The 16464-nt window shown below is 40.7% G+C and overlaps 1 protein-coding gene across 8 annotated transcripts in view; it reads right to left on the bottom strand.

Annotated features, from left to right (window-relative positions):
• Nucleotides 1-9566: 9566 nt before the first annotated feature.
• The window catches only part of ASXL2 (ASXL transcriptional regulator 2), a 123703-nt gene continuing 116805 nt past the window's right edge, over nucleotides 9567-16464 (bottom strand). For all 8 annotated transcript variants that reach the window (XM_042933496.1, XM_042933498.1, XM_042933500.1 and 5 more), the window contains 2 exons: nucleotides 14916-15633; nucleotides 9567-12116 (listed from right to left, as the gene is read on the bottom strand). In XM_042933496.1, coding sequence (XP_042789430.1) covers nucleotides 9642-12116; nucleotides 14916-15633 — 3193 coding nt within the window. In that variant the 3' untranslated portion in view covers nucleotides 9567-9641. The remainder of the gene's footprint in view (nucleotides 12117-14915; nucleotides 15634-16464) is intronic.

Here is a 16464-nt window from a genome sequence, read left to right as displayed (position 1 = left end):
GCTATTATAAATAATGTTGCTATGAACATTGGTGTGCAATTATCTAAGTCTCTGTTTTCATTTCGTTGGGGTATATAGCCAGAAGTGAAATTGCTGGATCATATGGTACTTCCGTTTAATTTTTTGAGGAATTGCCATACTGTTTTCCACAGCGGTAGAGCCATTTCACATTTCCACCAGCAACACACAAGGGTTCCAGCTTCTCTACATCCTTGCCAACACTGTTATTTTCTTGCTGATATACACACACACACACACACACACACACACACACACACACACTCACTCTGCTATACAAAGTAAACTCTACTCCCAACGTGGGACTTGAACTTATGACCCTGATATCAAGAGTTGCACACACTACCAACTGAACCAGCCAAGCACTCTTTTTGTTTTTTATAATAGTTATCCTAATGGATATGAAATCTTATCATGGTTTGGTTTGCATTTTTCTGGTGATTAGTGATGCTGATCATCTTTCATGTGCTTATTGGTCATCTGTGTATATCTTCTCTATATAAGCGTCTATTCCAGTCCTTTACTCATTTAATTGGCCAGTTGTAGGAGTTCCTTACATATTCTGAATATTGGTTTTTTATTAGATATATGATTTACAAATGTTTTCTCCCATTCTGTGGATTGCCTTTTCACTGTGAATAATGTCCTTTGATGCACAAGTTTTTCATTTTTAATGAAATCCAATTTATCTTTCGTTGCCTATGCTTTTTCCATATCCCAGAAATCAATGTCAAATCGGATTATAAAGCTTTCTCTTCTTCTGAGGGTTTTATGTTTTTAGCTTTTAGGTCTTATATTGATGTTGAGTTAATTTTTGTATAAGACTTAGGGTAAGGGTCCAATTTTATTCTCTTGCATGTAGGTATCAAGTTTCCCAAAAATATTTATAGAGAAGACTGCCCTTTTTTCATTGACTGGTCTTGTCAAAAATCACTCCATCATATATGTAACGGTTTATTTCTGGGCTCTCTATTCTACTTCATTGGTCTGTATGTCTGTCTTCAAGGTATTTCCACACTATTTGATTACTGTGGCTTTGTAGTACAGGTTTCCTTTTTATTTTTGAAATGCACCACACATTCTTTCTGGCTCATGTTCAGTTCTTTAACACCCTTCAAGTGTTGCCTGGAGACTGGCACTTTCTGTAGTTCCCCAAATTAGCCAGCATCCAGGGAAAATTGCGCAATCAGGTGCAGGAAAAGGAGCAACATGTGAGTCATTCAACATGGTATTGGGGTTTTTTGGAAAAGAAAAGGCACAGTCGCTAAAGTAAAACTGTATGCCTTTATTCAACTTAAATGAGTCGTTAAGATAAAATACAATTTGCCCATGTGCAGAAACATTATACATTCAATTCTGAAGAAGGTAGTTTTATACAACCAATAAAAGGAACAGTCTAAAAGTGAGAGGAATAAAGACAATAGTGAGAGGGAGCTAAAAGGCAGAGTTTTATCTGTCAAAGTGCTAAGGCCTATGTGCACAAAGTTTTAAAGTGAACAAGACCAACAGAAGGTCATTTCTTCCATTCGGATTTCTCTTGGTGCTGGTGAAAGTCTTAAGGTGTGATGCAATCACAGAACTAAGATGGGTTTTTTTAAAAAGTAGGTCATAGCACTTACAGCTAAAAGTTTTTAATTTCTAGAGTTTCATTTGTCATGTACTCATGGATTCTACATATTTTGTGAATTCAGTAAGAACTTGGCCTTCAATCAGTAGTTTATTATCAAAGAGCAAATTGTCAGGTCTTTCCCAGCCCAGTATCTATCTCCTTATGCAACAAAGAGGAAACCAAAATATGAGACTCTGGAAGAGTTTCATTAATTTAAAGTTTGCGGTAAGTGATTACATATAGGTTCAGCTGGGGTCACCAGAGTCTTCAAATTGCTATTGCCTGAAATTGCCTAAAATGAGAATTGCTTACTTGGGGTTCAAAGTCCAACTCCATCATGTCCAAGCTCTAGGTATCTGAAAACATCAGACACTGACTCTTAGAAAGAACTGACCCAAGAAAGTAACATTTTTTTGTACCACACTTTCCATAGAAAGGAAATAGGCTGTGTGCAAAATAGTTCTAAAGTATCTTCAAATATTTTGATATCATTTAATGCATTGCTTTCTTATTGGACTAATCTGAATTTTAACTACTTAAAAAGAGGATCCATGATTAAAGTTAGTGAAATTCAATGTTGACTCAAGTTGGCTTAATAGTGTTTATGAGCAACATCTGTGTCATCTGACAGGTGTACAGACCTAAATCCTGATCAGTAGCAAAAGTTGCCACTAGAGGATTCAATAGAAAACCATTACTTAGCCTACAAAATGTCTCGAATCAAATGCCATGTTCCAATCATGGCAATGTAACATTATGTGAAGCCAAAACCTTAAAAACAAAAAAAAATTATTTTGTAAAAAAGTTAAGAATAACCCCAAGTTTACTTAAACCTATTTTAAACCCAATCTTGGGTTTATCTTTCTTCTCCCCTAGGCATTCTCTGGGTTTTGCGGTCACGATGGAAATCAGGTTTTTTATTTCCCTTTAGCCTCTTTGAGTTTGGAGAACCAGGGGCATTGAGTTGGAAGTTATTCTTCAGGAGAGTCCACTATGTGGCCACAGCCCATCTGCCCAGCTGATCGTCTTTGGCTCTCCATTCAAGGCTCAGTCCCTCCTCCCAGTTTAAGGAAGTCTTTCCAAGGATGCCCTTTATAGGTTAAGACTGAAAGCTCCATGGAGGTATAGAAATTCTTTAGTTTATAAAGTCTCTATAAAAGAAACCAAATCTTTTGTTTAAGGTCACCAAATACTGTGAAAATATAGGATACCCACCCTCCTGCTTCTTGGACAAAGCTGAGACATTTCACAGTGGAATACACCAAATACCTTCTTGACCGAAAGGTGAATCTGGATTATTTTGGCATACAGAATTTGAGTTGCAAATCCAACAATTCAGGTTAAAGATAAATGGTAAGGAAATTTCAAGAATAAGCACTAACAAAACACAATGATTTATCCTTTAAATTTTTTTTTTTTTTTTTAAACACCAGACAGTCTCAAAGGAAGAATTGGGAATTTGGGCCGCTAAAAATTTTAGGTCTAGAATCCTGCTGAAGTTTCTTATAACTCAAGTTCTGTGACTTAGAGATGGGGGTGCGGAGGGGAAAGCCAGTTCTACAATATTATAATAAAAAACTTTAAAACACTAATTTTATCCACTTTGGAGAAAAAGCACGGATACAACTTATGTTTATATTTTTAACAATATAAAATAAAGGGATACATGTCCTTCTCACCAGACTACAAGACGAAAATCAAGATTTAGTTTTAATTCCCTTTAGCTTCCTTTGTGTTTTAACATCAGTGACAGGAAGGCTGCATTATTTATCTAATTGTTATTAGAAAGGGTTAGCTGAGAATAACAGATAGCATCTTTCCTGATGCACTGAGCAGAATTAATTGAAAGGGATTCTCTCTTCAACTAAGATGTTACTAAGAAATTTCTTGACGTTTCTATTAAGAATTCTACATTTTCCAATGATTGTTTTCAGAAAATGTAAATTTTATTAACATGGCTCTTCACTTCCACACTGTTATTTCACCTAGGGACAATGCCTTTCTTCTCTTTCTTCATGTCTCGCCACTGTGTTTTGCTCAGTGCCTCAAACGCTTCACCTCTGTAATTCATTTACACTTAAATTTCCATTATGTCTTGGGAAATATGTAGCACATATTTACTCCTTGAGCCCTTAACTAGACACATGCTGTATGGCTACTACTACTTTAGGAAGACCTTTTGCAATTTACATGGCTGCTTTTGTTTACCCTTGTATAACCTGAACTTCAGTAGTGCTTAGCACATAGTAGGAGCTCCAAGAAATATGTGAATGAGTAACATGATCTGTACACAAAAACAGCTAGAAACAGTATGCAAAATCTTATTTAAGACCACTTTATGGTCAAGTAGTGTCAAAAGCAATGAACACAGGTTTCTAAGGTTGTGATGTAAATAAAGGACAGTTGGGGATTCAAGCTGAAGTTGTGTTCTGGTATATTGCTTTCTCACTCAACTGCAGATCAACTATACATTTAGGCTCCTATGTCATTACCTGAATATGAATGTTACTTTCGGTGAGGTAGGAGGCCCATTTAAATAATTATATCTACTGGAAATGGGGGGATGGCTTTGTAAAAGGCCATAATGGGCTGGTGTAAACACATTTAATATCTCACCTTCACTCCTATTTATTATATGGGAATTATGAGGATGCAGATATTCCCTGAGACTTCAGAAATTTCCTTTAGAAAAAAGCGCATTTTCAGCAAAGATTTACAGTGCTGTTCCCTTGGATGGGTAAACGATATTCAATGTCTTTGTGCAACACCAATGTTTGAAATGTCAATTTTTGAAAAATAATAAGGCTGTCTTTTAAAAAGCATTCTACATATCCTTATTAATTTCCAAAATATAAATCTATAAATTATTCATTTTTAAAGAATGGGCTAGATTCCTTTATTTCCAAAGACTATCTAGGTATCATTTTGCTCCTTCAATCGTATCCTAAAACCAAGTATTTGCAACCACAAAATTCTCTTGAACAGGATTGCAGACTATCTGTAGGTATGGCACCATGGGCAGTTAAGCTCGCCTAATATTTGGCTCATTCCGTATTTGCATAATTGCCCTTCCCGACACTGGGCAATTCAAAACCCAAGTTCTCCTAGCTCTTCTAGCTCTCAAGATCAACCAGCAAGGACCTAAAACTGGTTAGGAAACTCCCTCTCCAGATAAATCAGGAAGGATACAGAACTGCTTAGGAAATTCACTTCTTAGAGAAGAACTGGGAAACTGAAAAAAAGTTTTCAATTACCTTCACGAGATTATTTCTTCACGTAGTCCTACTGCTTGTAAGGTGATGGCAGCAAATGTTTGCTAATGAATCATTAACCACTGTTGAGAAAGAAAAACCTATTTTCCCCCTGAGATATTTTCTTACCGTTCTTTGTTATAGAAGCAAACAGTGGGCACACCATGTTTTTGTGTTTGTCTGTTTTGAACGTTCCCAGGAACACCAGGTGGTTAAGAGACAGAACAGTTCAAGGGTGAAAACAGAGACAGACAGATAAGGTGAATTTAACATTTTTACTAGAATTCTGAGAGAAATATGCTACCCTGATATGTTTATCACCAAATTCCTCATTTCACTCCTCTATACAATCTGTGGTAATCTTCCAATGATAATATAAGGCAACAGCTGAGGGCCCTTACCCACACCGCTCTCAGATGGATGTCAGACCTCAAGATTCACCAAAAACTCCAAGGTTTTTATTTTCACTTTAATTATCTTTTACTTAATAATAAAATGAAAAATAAGAATATATGAATACATACAATCTATATACATATATTTATTGCAAATACTTAAAATTCTTATGTAAAATGATTTTTCTATATTTGTGAAAAAATATGACTTTTTAAATGGTGTTGACACCAACTTCTCTGTACATACCCTCAATTCCAATGTTAACAATTCCTTTAAAAAGGCAAAAGACACAAAAGTTTAGCATTTACCAAACCAGTCTGTACAAACCTTATAAGCCAGAAGGAAAAAAAATAGCTTGTGGTAAATAAGTTGATTTTCTTTTAAAATAAAAAATAAACTTCAAAACTATTCCCCTTATTGCATTTCTCGGAAATAATCTGAGTGTCTTTAGAGTAACTTCCTTTGTAATAATTTGTGCCTTAACAGTGAGGTCCTACATTAAACATACCATATATGAGAAATTCAAAGTCTTCCACTGTCACTTTTTACATAGATATTAAAATATATATTACTTAAAATATATTACTGGAAAGCTATTTTTAAAATTGATCTTTAATAGTTGTATCAAATGTAAAGCATTAAAAAAAATAAAGTAACCAAGAATCTATGAAGCTCTTACTTCAACTTTAGGAAATGTTTCACCTATTGTTCCCTTTCAATAGGTATGTAGGTACTGAAACATGGCAGGAAAGATCCCTGCCTATCATCATGTTTCTCAGAGTCTCTTTGGACTATTCTACAAATTGAGCTGAAAGCTACCACTGGCCAAGTTTTTTTACTTAGCACGTTGTTGTAATGCAATGGGAACTTTTCCCTCCTTGCTGTGAAAGTGAAACCTCTAGGTCACAGAGAAAACCCTGGCGCTGCTCACGGACAGTGAGTTCTAGAAATAAATAGTGGTGTATTGACCAGAGAAGACCCCCTCATTATAACAAATCATTTCACCGAACAGTTCTTTAAGGACTCTAAGGTAGAGAAAGGCAATTAATAAGCAATTAGGATGGTCACTGTCAAGTCATTAATACATGTGAATTTACACCTTCACCCAGAAGGCAACGAGGTCTTCCTTTGGCTATTTATTTAAATCTGAGAGAATTCCTAAAACACATACATCTGGGTGCCTTCCCAGCCCATGCTAGTATGCTTCCCCTACCCCAAGAAAAACGTCCCATTTGCCAGATCTTATTCTTAGAAATGTTACATGGGACATCACATATAGTTTCAGTATCTTGAGCACAGGGTTTAAGGAATAGTAGGGCAAACACTCCAGGTTATTTGGCTTTATTTTGTTTAATAGGCTGGAGAATTTTCATGGAAATTTTTTTTAAGATTCAGGGAGCCTTCTCTAATAGACAACTCAGAACATTCATTAAGTAAGACTGAGATGATTATTGTTAATGCTCTCTCCCCAAGGTGACCTACAAAGGAAGGTATCTGAAGGCTGAGAAGCATACCCTGGAGGTATAAGCATCAGGCACAATGCCTGACTAGTCACTGGAAATAGTGCAACTACATACCACAAAAATAAGCTTAGCACTTATCCACAACCTTTCAGATTGAACTGAACGGTAAAGCAACTCTGAAAACCTAAGATAAAAACTGCTTTAAAGGTACTGGAGTCCCATGCTCTTAACAACACACAGATCTTTCTTGTTCCTCCTGCTTCATTTTCAAAAGAGTCAGATTGTAATACGGTTGGATTGTTGCTCTTGCTTTTCTGTTCAGCTCTTAAAATGACTTTCTACCTGAAACCACTGTTTTGAAACGAACTGACAAATGGATTGTATTTAATTTACTACCAACCCAAGAGAATCTATTCTCTCATTCTGTCAAGATTGAGACAGTGTACGTAGACGACAAATTCTGTTTTAGGGACATTTGTAAATGCAAATATCTCATTAGCTGAGTATAATTTGTTAGGAGAATCTGGGGAATCATAATGCTTAGGGCCTATCTGCAAGAGCCTGGTCAAGATGAAGAGGCACAATACGGTCTGCTCTCCAAGTGGACTTGAAAATCCCTGATACTTTTCCTCCTTTCCTGGTTAGTCTGTCCAACCTCAGATTAGGAGAACCATGGAAGAGAGACTTTCTATGACAGCAAAGGCGCAAAGAAGAAAACTCACGTTGATCAATCCAAACTGGTAATTAACGTTCAGCATGGGGTCCGTTCTGAATCACTCAGGCACTTCCAGCGCACAGACCGCCTTCGGTCCTGGCACGGACACGGGGAGTGAAGAAGCTAAGTATGGGGAGTCTAACCCAGCAATAGGTGCTTTGAACTCCCTCCCTTGGACTGTCCAGGGTACTGACAGTCTGGGGAACAGAAGCATGGTTTCTGTTTCCTACTGGATCTTGGCTGGAGAACTTAATCCTTACCCCTGTATCCTTGCAGCCTTCATATTTTTAAGCCATGAAGAAAACGGGAAGTTAGGAGGGCATCCTATTGTCTCAGCTGAAACTGGAACACAGATATTAATCTTATATTTGCCTTGGGTCGCAAAAAATTAACAAAAACAAAAACTGAAGAATAGTGTAGCAGTAAGTTTCTTATGGGGTTCAAAAGTATTACAAGCATGTATATTATGGGGCAAGGAGGGGAATGGGTAACAGAATGGGGAAGAGTGTTACTGTCTACTTTCTCCTAATCTGGAATGTGACTTAATAAGTTTACACTGTTCTGCGTATGGTAAATATCACATCCTGAATACTAAGTACAACCACAAGTGTACTAGGTTGCAATAATATTTTTACTTTATACACTTGAAATTAGGAAACTTAAAATCAATATGCAAAAGATGCACATTGACAACACCCAATTCTTCGATACCAAATTCTGATAAACTGTAGATTTATTCTAATGTTCTTTAACCATGACCTAAATATATGTACTCAAAAACTCTTCAGTCATTAGAGACAAGATTTAAAAGAATAAAAAAGGAAACAAAAAAAGTCAACAAAAACAAATAACAAAACTGTGAAGCTAATTTCTCCTTTCTAGATGTTCCCTTAGCCATTTACTGAGGCCCCTTTACATTAGAAATCTCTAGTGCATAGATACCAGTAATCCAAATAGAGGACAGGTTTTCTCAAACAGGAAAAGTGTCTAACTTTTACTGTATGCGTGCACACTGTGTTCAGAGTCATATAGAACAAGGTTCTTCCATACTCCTCAGATGCCTGGGAGGTCCAAACAGGCTTAACAGAACGGGCAAATGTGACAGCCAAGGGCTTTTCTTCCTGCAGCGACAGCAAGACTACAGAACATCAGGGAACGGGCTGGGCAAGAAGAGGAAAAGAAAGACTACCTTGTTTCTAGTGTTAAAACCGTTTTCCAAAGTTCTGTATGTTCAGTTTAACAATTTCTGCGCTTTTACTCCTTTGCCCAACAAAACACATAGTTCAAATCACCCCATCATTAATATTATTTGTTACTTTTGTCCTAGTATTTCCTACCTGTTTGTAAGCTCCACGACTGACAAAGTACTTGGATGTTATTGCCGGAACTGCTGCCCTGCACAGGCGACAGTAACAGCAGGGGCCCGGAGAGGCATCTCCTTTATGGGCCACATTCACAGTCTCAGGGCAGGGTAGTGGGACTTGAGGGCAGGGATCCACAAACTGCAAGCAGAGAGCTTGGCAACAGCACGGGTTTGTGGAAGCCAAGAACCAGGTCAAGAGCTTTTGGAGTCTGAGATACTACCTGTGAAATTAACATCTTATCAAAAATTTGAACTTAAGAAGGTTCTTCCTGTCTAAGAGAAAGGGACTGAGCAAACCCTGACTCCAGATTCTGCAAAGGCTGAATAATCCATGTAAAGCCTGCAGTCAGACTGTCATGACATAATCAGCTTGAATGGTCATTTCTCCAGACCATCCCTTCAACTCCTTCCTTTTCCTGGCCACTTAGGAAAGGACAGAAGAGAGACAGCTTCCTGTAACCATGCATGGCATTAAAGTTTTCTCAGAGTCACATGAAGCAGAACATAAATCTGAATTTAAAGTAATACATCATTACCTAAACAGCTGGAAAAACGTTAAAACAAAATGTGACATATTTACATGATTTTGTAAGTGCAAACTTGTCACAAATTCACAAAGTCTTGCTTGACCTAGACTTACTATACAAGGTGCTCTTCCTCTAAAATGTAAGATCTGCACTCTGTATTCCTGATTAAGTAACATTTGTCTCTCAAGACAACTGAAACCTCCTTATTTATTTCTGTGATTCCCAAAGGATGCAAAAAACACATCTCGTCAACCCTTCCCTTCCTGCCTCCTTTACAGCATGTTCTCTTTCTAGTCTCGTTACCGAACGACAAGGCAGGAGACACAAAGTTTAGAGGGGCCGATGCAATCATCGTGGCAGAACGCTCCACACCCCTTGCACATGATCATGGCTTTCAATCGGCAGTAACATTTCGAAGGTGTGTCCTCTATGCTGTTCTCTTCAGGAAAGGCCTGAACAGGAATGGTCTGGCCATGGCTGCTGGGATTCATAGCTTGGCTAGCAGGGATAGTGGTGACAGTCACTGAAAAGGACATGACATCACCTACGTTGCTAGATACTTGGCTACAGTCAGGCATCCCCGGTACAGCAGAGTTAGGGTCCATGTCAGACGAGGTGGAGACATTGATCATGCCTCTGTAGCTTGGCCCAATCTGTGTGGGGCTTCCATATAGCTTTGGGGTTTGCAGTGGTGGAAGGAGGAGAGGCTGATGGGTGGGACTGTCTGCAGTCAGAGGGAGAGCAGAAGAACTGAAAAGCTCAGGGCTGCTACGCATCGTCTTCCCTCTCACTGCATGAGCTATTTGTTTCTGTGCTGCCTGAATAAAATCTCGGGCTAGGGTTTTTTCATCAAATGTTTGGCCTCTAGGGAACAGGTAATTCTCCTTGCTTAAAGTGGTTTGCTCATGCACTGGTGTCTCCGCCTTCACATTCTTTTTTGCTAAACAATCATTGGTGGATGGGGTCTCTCTACTGTGGGGTCCTGAACTTGCTTCACACTTGCCAGAACCCTGGGAAGCCTGGGGCTCCTCCTTCACCATGATGGGTTCTTGCTCATCACCAGTACTTTCCTCATCAGTATCTTCTTCTTTGCCGCTGCTACTATCTCCTGTTGCATTTTTACAGTCTGTATATCCCACTTTCAAGGCCTCAGTGGGGCTACTTAGACAAAAACGGTCTTCAGGGTTTACAGAATGGGTCCTCCTAAAGCTCTCTGAACCCCGGCCATAGGTGGAAATGTTAAGTAAGTAGTGACCTGCCATTGCAGGCTTTGATGTCCTTCTGCCAGCAAAACCCAACATGAACCTCTGGCTTGTAGAGATATCCTCTAACTGGAAACCTGAGTGAGTGAAGCTGAACTGGGAGGGCTGCACAAACGGGAGAACATTCTGCCTCCGAACCCTCTGGATGAGAGTCTGAAGGATCTGATCTTGAGTGGCTTTACTTAGTCCTTCCTGGTATTGGTGTGTGTCAATGCTAGAGTCCCTCAGATCCTTACCTGTCAAGAGCTGGAGGGATCTTGGAACCTGGGGGAGCTGCTTATTTTGCAAGGTTTTACCCAGCGGCTGTAGAGCTGGGCGAGACTGCCTCTCACTAACTTCCTCTCTGCTGATCTCTGTTGCGTTGGTGCCTGTGAGGGCTCCCACCCCCGGCTCCTCTCTTGTGGTCAGTGGAACAGTTTTCATTTCAACTTTGGTGAGAGGTTTGGGCAGAATTTGCTCCATGGGAACATCTTTGCCCTGAAGCAGCTGAGTGACCAAAGGATTATTCGCAGGGATACTAGAGCTTGGCCTTGAAATGGGTCCATTCATATTTGAAGAAGTTCCTGGAGTTTTAAGGCTAGAAGCTACTGGCAAAGTGCTCGAGGACGGAGCTGATCCGGTAGGTGCTACAGTCACACTGACCTGGGGTACAGGAAGCTTTTCTAAAGTGGCTGCTGTTAATAAAGATGTTAAAGGAGAGGGAGTCATATCCACTGACGTACTAGCAGTTGTCTCTGCTGAGGCTGAAGGGTCTGGTATATTCTTACTAGAACCTACTCTGGGCTCAACTGTGCCGTCAGCTGCAAAACGAACAGGCGAGGCACCAGAGAGGAGAGCAGAATCTGTCGGAGCAGAAGGCGCTTTCTCCTGTCTGCAATCGTTGGGCCCTTGTGGGTGGGTATGAGAGGCCACTGTGGCTGTTGCCCTGGTGGGATTCAGTTTTTCATTACTCAGTTTCCCTACAGCTGGTGGGGGTGCGTGAGTGTGGGCTGGTGATGGGACACTTGTGCGTGCTCCACTGATGGCAGGTGTTGGAGGCACTGAGGGGGTTTGCTGTAGTTGTGCTCCAGAGACACTATGAGGCTGAGCCTGGTCTGGGGTCTTGGTCTCAGACTGGGGCTGAGTCTCTGGAACACAGGGTAAAAGCTCTCTCGTACCTCCCCTGCTTCCAGTTCCTGCCAATTCCAGTGCGGGGCCCTTTCCGGGTTCACGGGCTCTGTCTGAGTCTGGACTCCCTCCTCTAGCAGGCTTCCTTTCACCACCCTCTCCTGGACCTTGTCCACCCCCCGGGCCAGGTCCTGGAATGGTCCCTCCAACCGAGGCGGCGGCGGCAGCGGCGGCGGCGGCGGCGGCTGCTGCCCTCTGTGCTTTGACCAGCTGGGCTTTTGCTTTGATGTCTGCAAGAGTTCTGGCTCCTGTTCTGTTAGGACTAGTGATGGAGACTGGAAAACGAGCCCTGGGAGAGACCTGCGATGTAGGAAAAGGCATGGGGGAGATTCTGGAGACAGGGATCTGAAAGAAGGAGGGAGAAAAAGAAAACGCCAGAGCTTAGTTTTCACTTACAAGAGTAACAGAACTTCATCAACACTTGAATTTTCCCAGTAGGGTAAACACTGCACAACACCAGTGGCAATGGTGGCAGGTCCATGGCCAAGAGACCAGACTGCGGAGACAGCAACACGATTTCGTCTCCAGGATCCTTCCACCTCTTAGAGTGGTGCCAAAGTCTCTCCTCCCCCGACATCCTGTCCACCCCAAATCCCCATACCTCTTTTCCCAACACAACTCCCTCCTAATGGCATCACTACTCACAACTGCTTATTATTTACGATACAGACCTCTCTACGGTATTTGTGCTTTCAAAAGTGTGTGTGTGAGAAGCATACCACTGTCTTTGTCTTCCTAGCTCTCCTTCCAAGGTCCAAGGAAAAATTCTTGCTCTCTTCTGCTCTACACACATACACCCATGCACACTTAAGAATATAGGCTGAATTATCTCAATGACAGAGGCTTCTAGATAGCACTGGAAGACAGAGACAGTGTGTAATCCACAGACGCACCCCACTCTGCCCATCCCATGAGGAAGGATGCACATAATATATATGTTTGCTATAGTCATTCTCCTCCCTGGCTGGCTTAATACTTACTTGGGGAGCTTTTTAAACTTACTTGGGGAGCTTTTTAAAACTATATGCGCTCTGAGTCTTATCCTAAAATTTACAAATTAGAACCCTAGGGAAAAATGCTTTTATCAGGTTTGAAACCACTGGTTTTCATATCATGAAATATTGTATCTGAAAGGAATCTGACTCATATTTGAAACTATACTTCAGAAGCTATCAGAGTTCATTAGAATGCATCAAAGTCTGGCCCCTCCTAGTAGCTGCTAGAGTTTAAAGGAACAAATAACTATTACAGATGTTCTAGGGCATTTAATTAAAAAAAAAAAAAAAAAAAAGAATCAAGCCACGGTACTGTAAGAATAGTAAAAGTGATTTTCATAAAAATCACACTCTCTGGCAAAGCATGCATTGTAGAAAAGTCTCAAAAAATTTTTTTAACAGGGTGAGATTTGTAAGTGTATAAATCTTAAAATTATAAAGTCATGAAGAGGGGCGCTTGGGTGGCTCAGTTGGTTAAGCATCCGACTTCAGCTCAGGTCATGATCTTACAGTTTGTGAGTTCGAGCACTGTGTAGGGCTCTGGGCTGACAGCTCAGAGCCTGGAGCCTGCTTCAGATTCTGTGTCTCCTCCTCTCTCTGCCCCTCCCAAGCTCATGCTCTGTCTCTCAAAAATAAATAAATGTTAAAAATGTTTTTTAAGAAGTCATGAAGAATGTCATACAATTAGTAATAGGCAAAATGAGAGGGAAATCACGTAGTAAATGAAATGGGTCAAGCACTAGGAAATGAAAGTTTCTAAGGGATATTTCCTGAAAGAACAACTTTCGTTCAACTAAGTTAAATTAAAAGGGGGGGGGGGAGGAGTATTTCTATGTGGATTATTTTCTCTTTATATCCTAATATGAATGAATAATACCCAGTGCCTGGGTTCATAGTAGACACAATAGTATTAATAAATACCATTAATAAAAATGTACTATTTATCAAATGAATAAATGGATTACAAACTGATATTAAGCACAAGGCCAAGTATTACTAAACCTTTATATCAGAAGTAAAAATGTGTTTGGGCTTTAAAGGGCTCACTATTGGTTAAACGCAGTCTTTATATAGTATCTTAGCGATACTGCTTTCCGAATGTGAAAGATTTAGTACGCAGCAATATAACACTAACATGGAAGTTAATGACGTATCCTAAGCAGCAGAGCTTAGCAAGGCTATTCCACCTTACCAAGAAGAAACCTTCTCTCAAGAAACCAGCAGTGACTCAAGGCAGCCACAAACGTTTCCTTTAAAAAGATGGGGCACCTGGGTGGCTCAGTTTGTTGAGCGTCCAACTTTGGCTCAGGTCATGATCTCAAGGTTCCTTGAGTTCAAGCCCCATGTCGGGTTCTGTGCTGACAGTGTGAAGCCTGCTTGGGATTCTGTCTCCCCCTCTATCTGCCTTTCCCCCACTCACACTATCTCTGTCTTTCTCAAAATAAGTAAATAAACTTAAAAAAAAAAGGTAGTTCTAGAGCCACAGAACATCAAATTAGTTATGGCAGTAAGCAAAGGGCCAAGGTACACTTAAATATCATTGCTCTCGCTACAAAGATCTTTTTTTTTTTTTAAGTTTATTTATTTATTTGGAGAGAGAGAGGGAGAGAGGGAGAGAGGGAGAGAGGGCAAGGGAGGAGCAGAGAGAGAGAGAGAGGGAGAGAAAGAGAATGTCAAGCAGGCTTCACGCTATCAGTGCAGAGTCAGACACGGGGCTCAGACCCATGAACCATGAGATCATGACCTGAGCCAAAACCAAGAGTCAGATGCTTAGCCAACTGAGCGACCCAGGTGCCCCAAAGACAGATCTTTTAATCACATCAATGACTTCCTTCTTTTATCATATTTCTTATTCTGCCACATGAGAGAATAATATCGGTAACTATTTTAAGATATAAGAGTAGCCAGCAGGGGTGGGTGGGTGGACAGATGTAGTCTACATTAGATATCCAGGTACCTTACTTACTCAAAAACTAAAAGATCTGTAGGAATGGAGTTCTAAATGCCTGTTTATTAATAATTTTATTCGTGTAAGACCACAGTTACATGCTTATCAAATATATACAACTGCTTCTGCATTAAGAAATAACACAAATGACTTGAAATTTAGTAAGTAGGACCAGAAACTCAATTCTTCCCACTCACTTACCTTGAGAGGCGGTACTTTTCGCACCTGGATCCTGTCTGCTCTACTGAGAAAGGGCTGTGGCGAGACGTGAAATGGCTGCTGGTGCTGGCGATTCTCAGTGACACGCGGCCTTTTCTCCCAGCTCACAGGGGCCTCTTCTTGGAGGAGACAAGATTTCCTCTTAAGGCTCTCTGGGCTGTGGTCGGTCAGAGCTGATGGAAGTTCTTTCATACTGGTCTCCTGTGGACCTGTTTCCACTATGGGCTTCATTCCTGGCTTATCCACCCCAGGACTCTTGGGTTTGTTTGGGGACGTAACTAAAGCTCCTTGGCTTTCATCTTTGTTGTAATTAGAAACAGTAGTGAGATGATTCTCTTTCTCAGACTCCTGTTCAACAGAGGCAACTGGCTTCTGCTCCAAGAGCTCATCATCCTTAGGGCACTTGATGGGAACAGTGCCGCCAAGCTCTTGGGTATTGCTTGCTGAGGACAGTAGGGGCTCTGTGGGCTTCGAGTTCGGCGGCACCAGATCTTGGCTTTCATGCTCTTCCTTCCTTACTGGGGATGGTGCTTGTGCCACTTCTTCTTTAGACTCTAACTGGGGAATCACTGGGACTGTACTGGCAGGTGAGGCCTCTGAAGGAAGCATGGATTTTGGTTGCTCTGCTGGGGTTTTCTTTACTTTGAGATCACTGGGCGAGGCTGTTAATTTCTTTGAATCCTCAAGGCTCAGGCCAGAACTAAAAGGTGGAAGAAAAAAATATTCTAGTTGAGAAATGGCTCGTGTTATTGAAAGCATTATGAGATAATAGTATATGGCAATGCCTAGAAGGAACCCTGATACATCGGAGGTATTCCTCACATGTTATCTTCACTATTATCATCATTAGTGAAGCTCTGGAGTTCGACTGCCTGGATGCAAATCCTGGCTCTGGTAAGATCCATGTGACATTGAGTAAGTCACTAGTCTTCTGTACCTCACTTTCTTCAGTTATATACTGAAATTCATCACTTGATACTATTGGTGTTATTAAGTTAATGCATGTAAAGTACTTAGAACAGTACCTAGCACATATTAAAGCTCAATAATGTTAATTATTATCATTACTTTTGCATATAAGAGGGGCTACCTTGTCTAGAAGCAAGCATCACAGACTACTCACAAGGGAAGTGAAAAAAGACCAAGACCCATGCACCCTGATCAACTCTGCTCTGCAGCACCTGAGAAAGGCTGGCCCAAGAAATCTAAGGGCCCCTGAGGAGACAGGAGTTGGCTGTCAACACTCTCCAAGCATTGAAAATTAGAACTTGGGAGTTTCTGGAAAGCCTGTTTAAACTTCATTTAGTATAGTTCTATAATTCCGAGACCAATGCCTCTGAGCTATCCCAGGAGTGAACTGATGGGACTTCCATAGTGTGGCCTAGAGCTAAGCTACTCAGTAGGAGTCACTAGAGACTCCTCCTAATGTTTTAGGATATTGTTTAAACAGGCAAAAGCAAGGTACCCTCTTTGGTGACTTCAATCAGGACTGCACAATGGCTAACAACAAAACTATACAATACCAAAAAAC

This window comes from Panthera leo, chromosome A3, assembly GCF_018350215.1.
Source record: "Panthera leo isolate Ple1 chromosome A3, P.leo_Ple1_pat1.1, whole genome shotgun sequence".
Taxonomy (NCBI): Eukaryota; Metazoa; Chordata; class Mammalia; order Carnivora; family Felidae; genus Panthera; species Panthera leo.
This window is presented reverse-complemented; position numbering and strand designations above follow the sequence as displayed.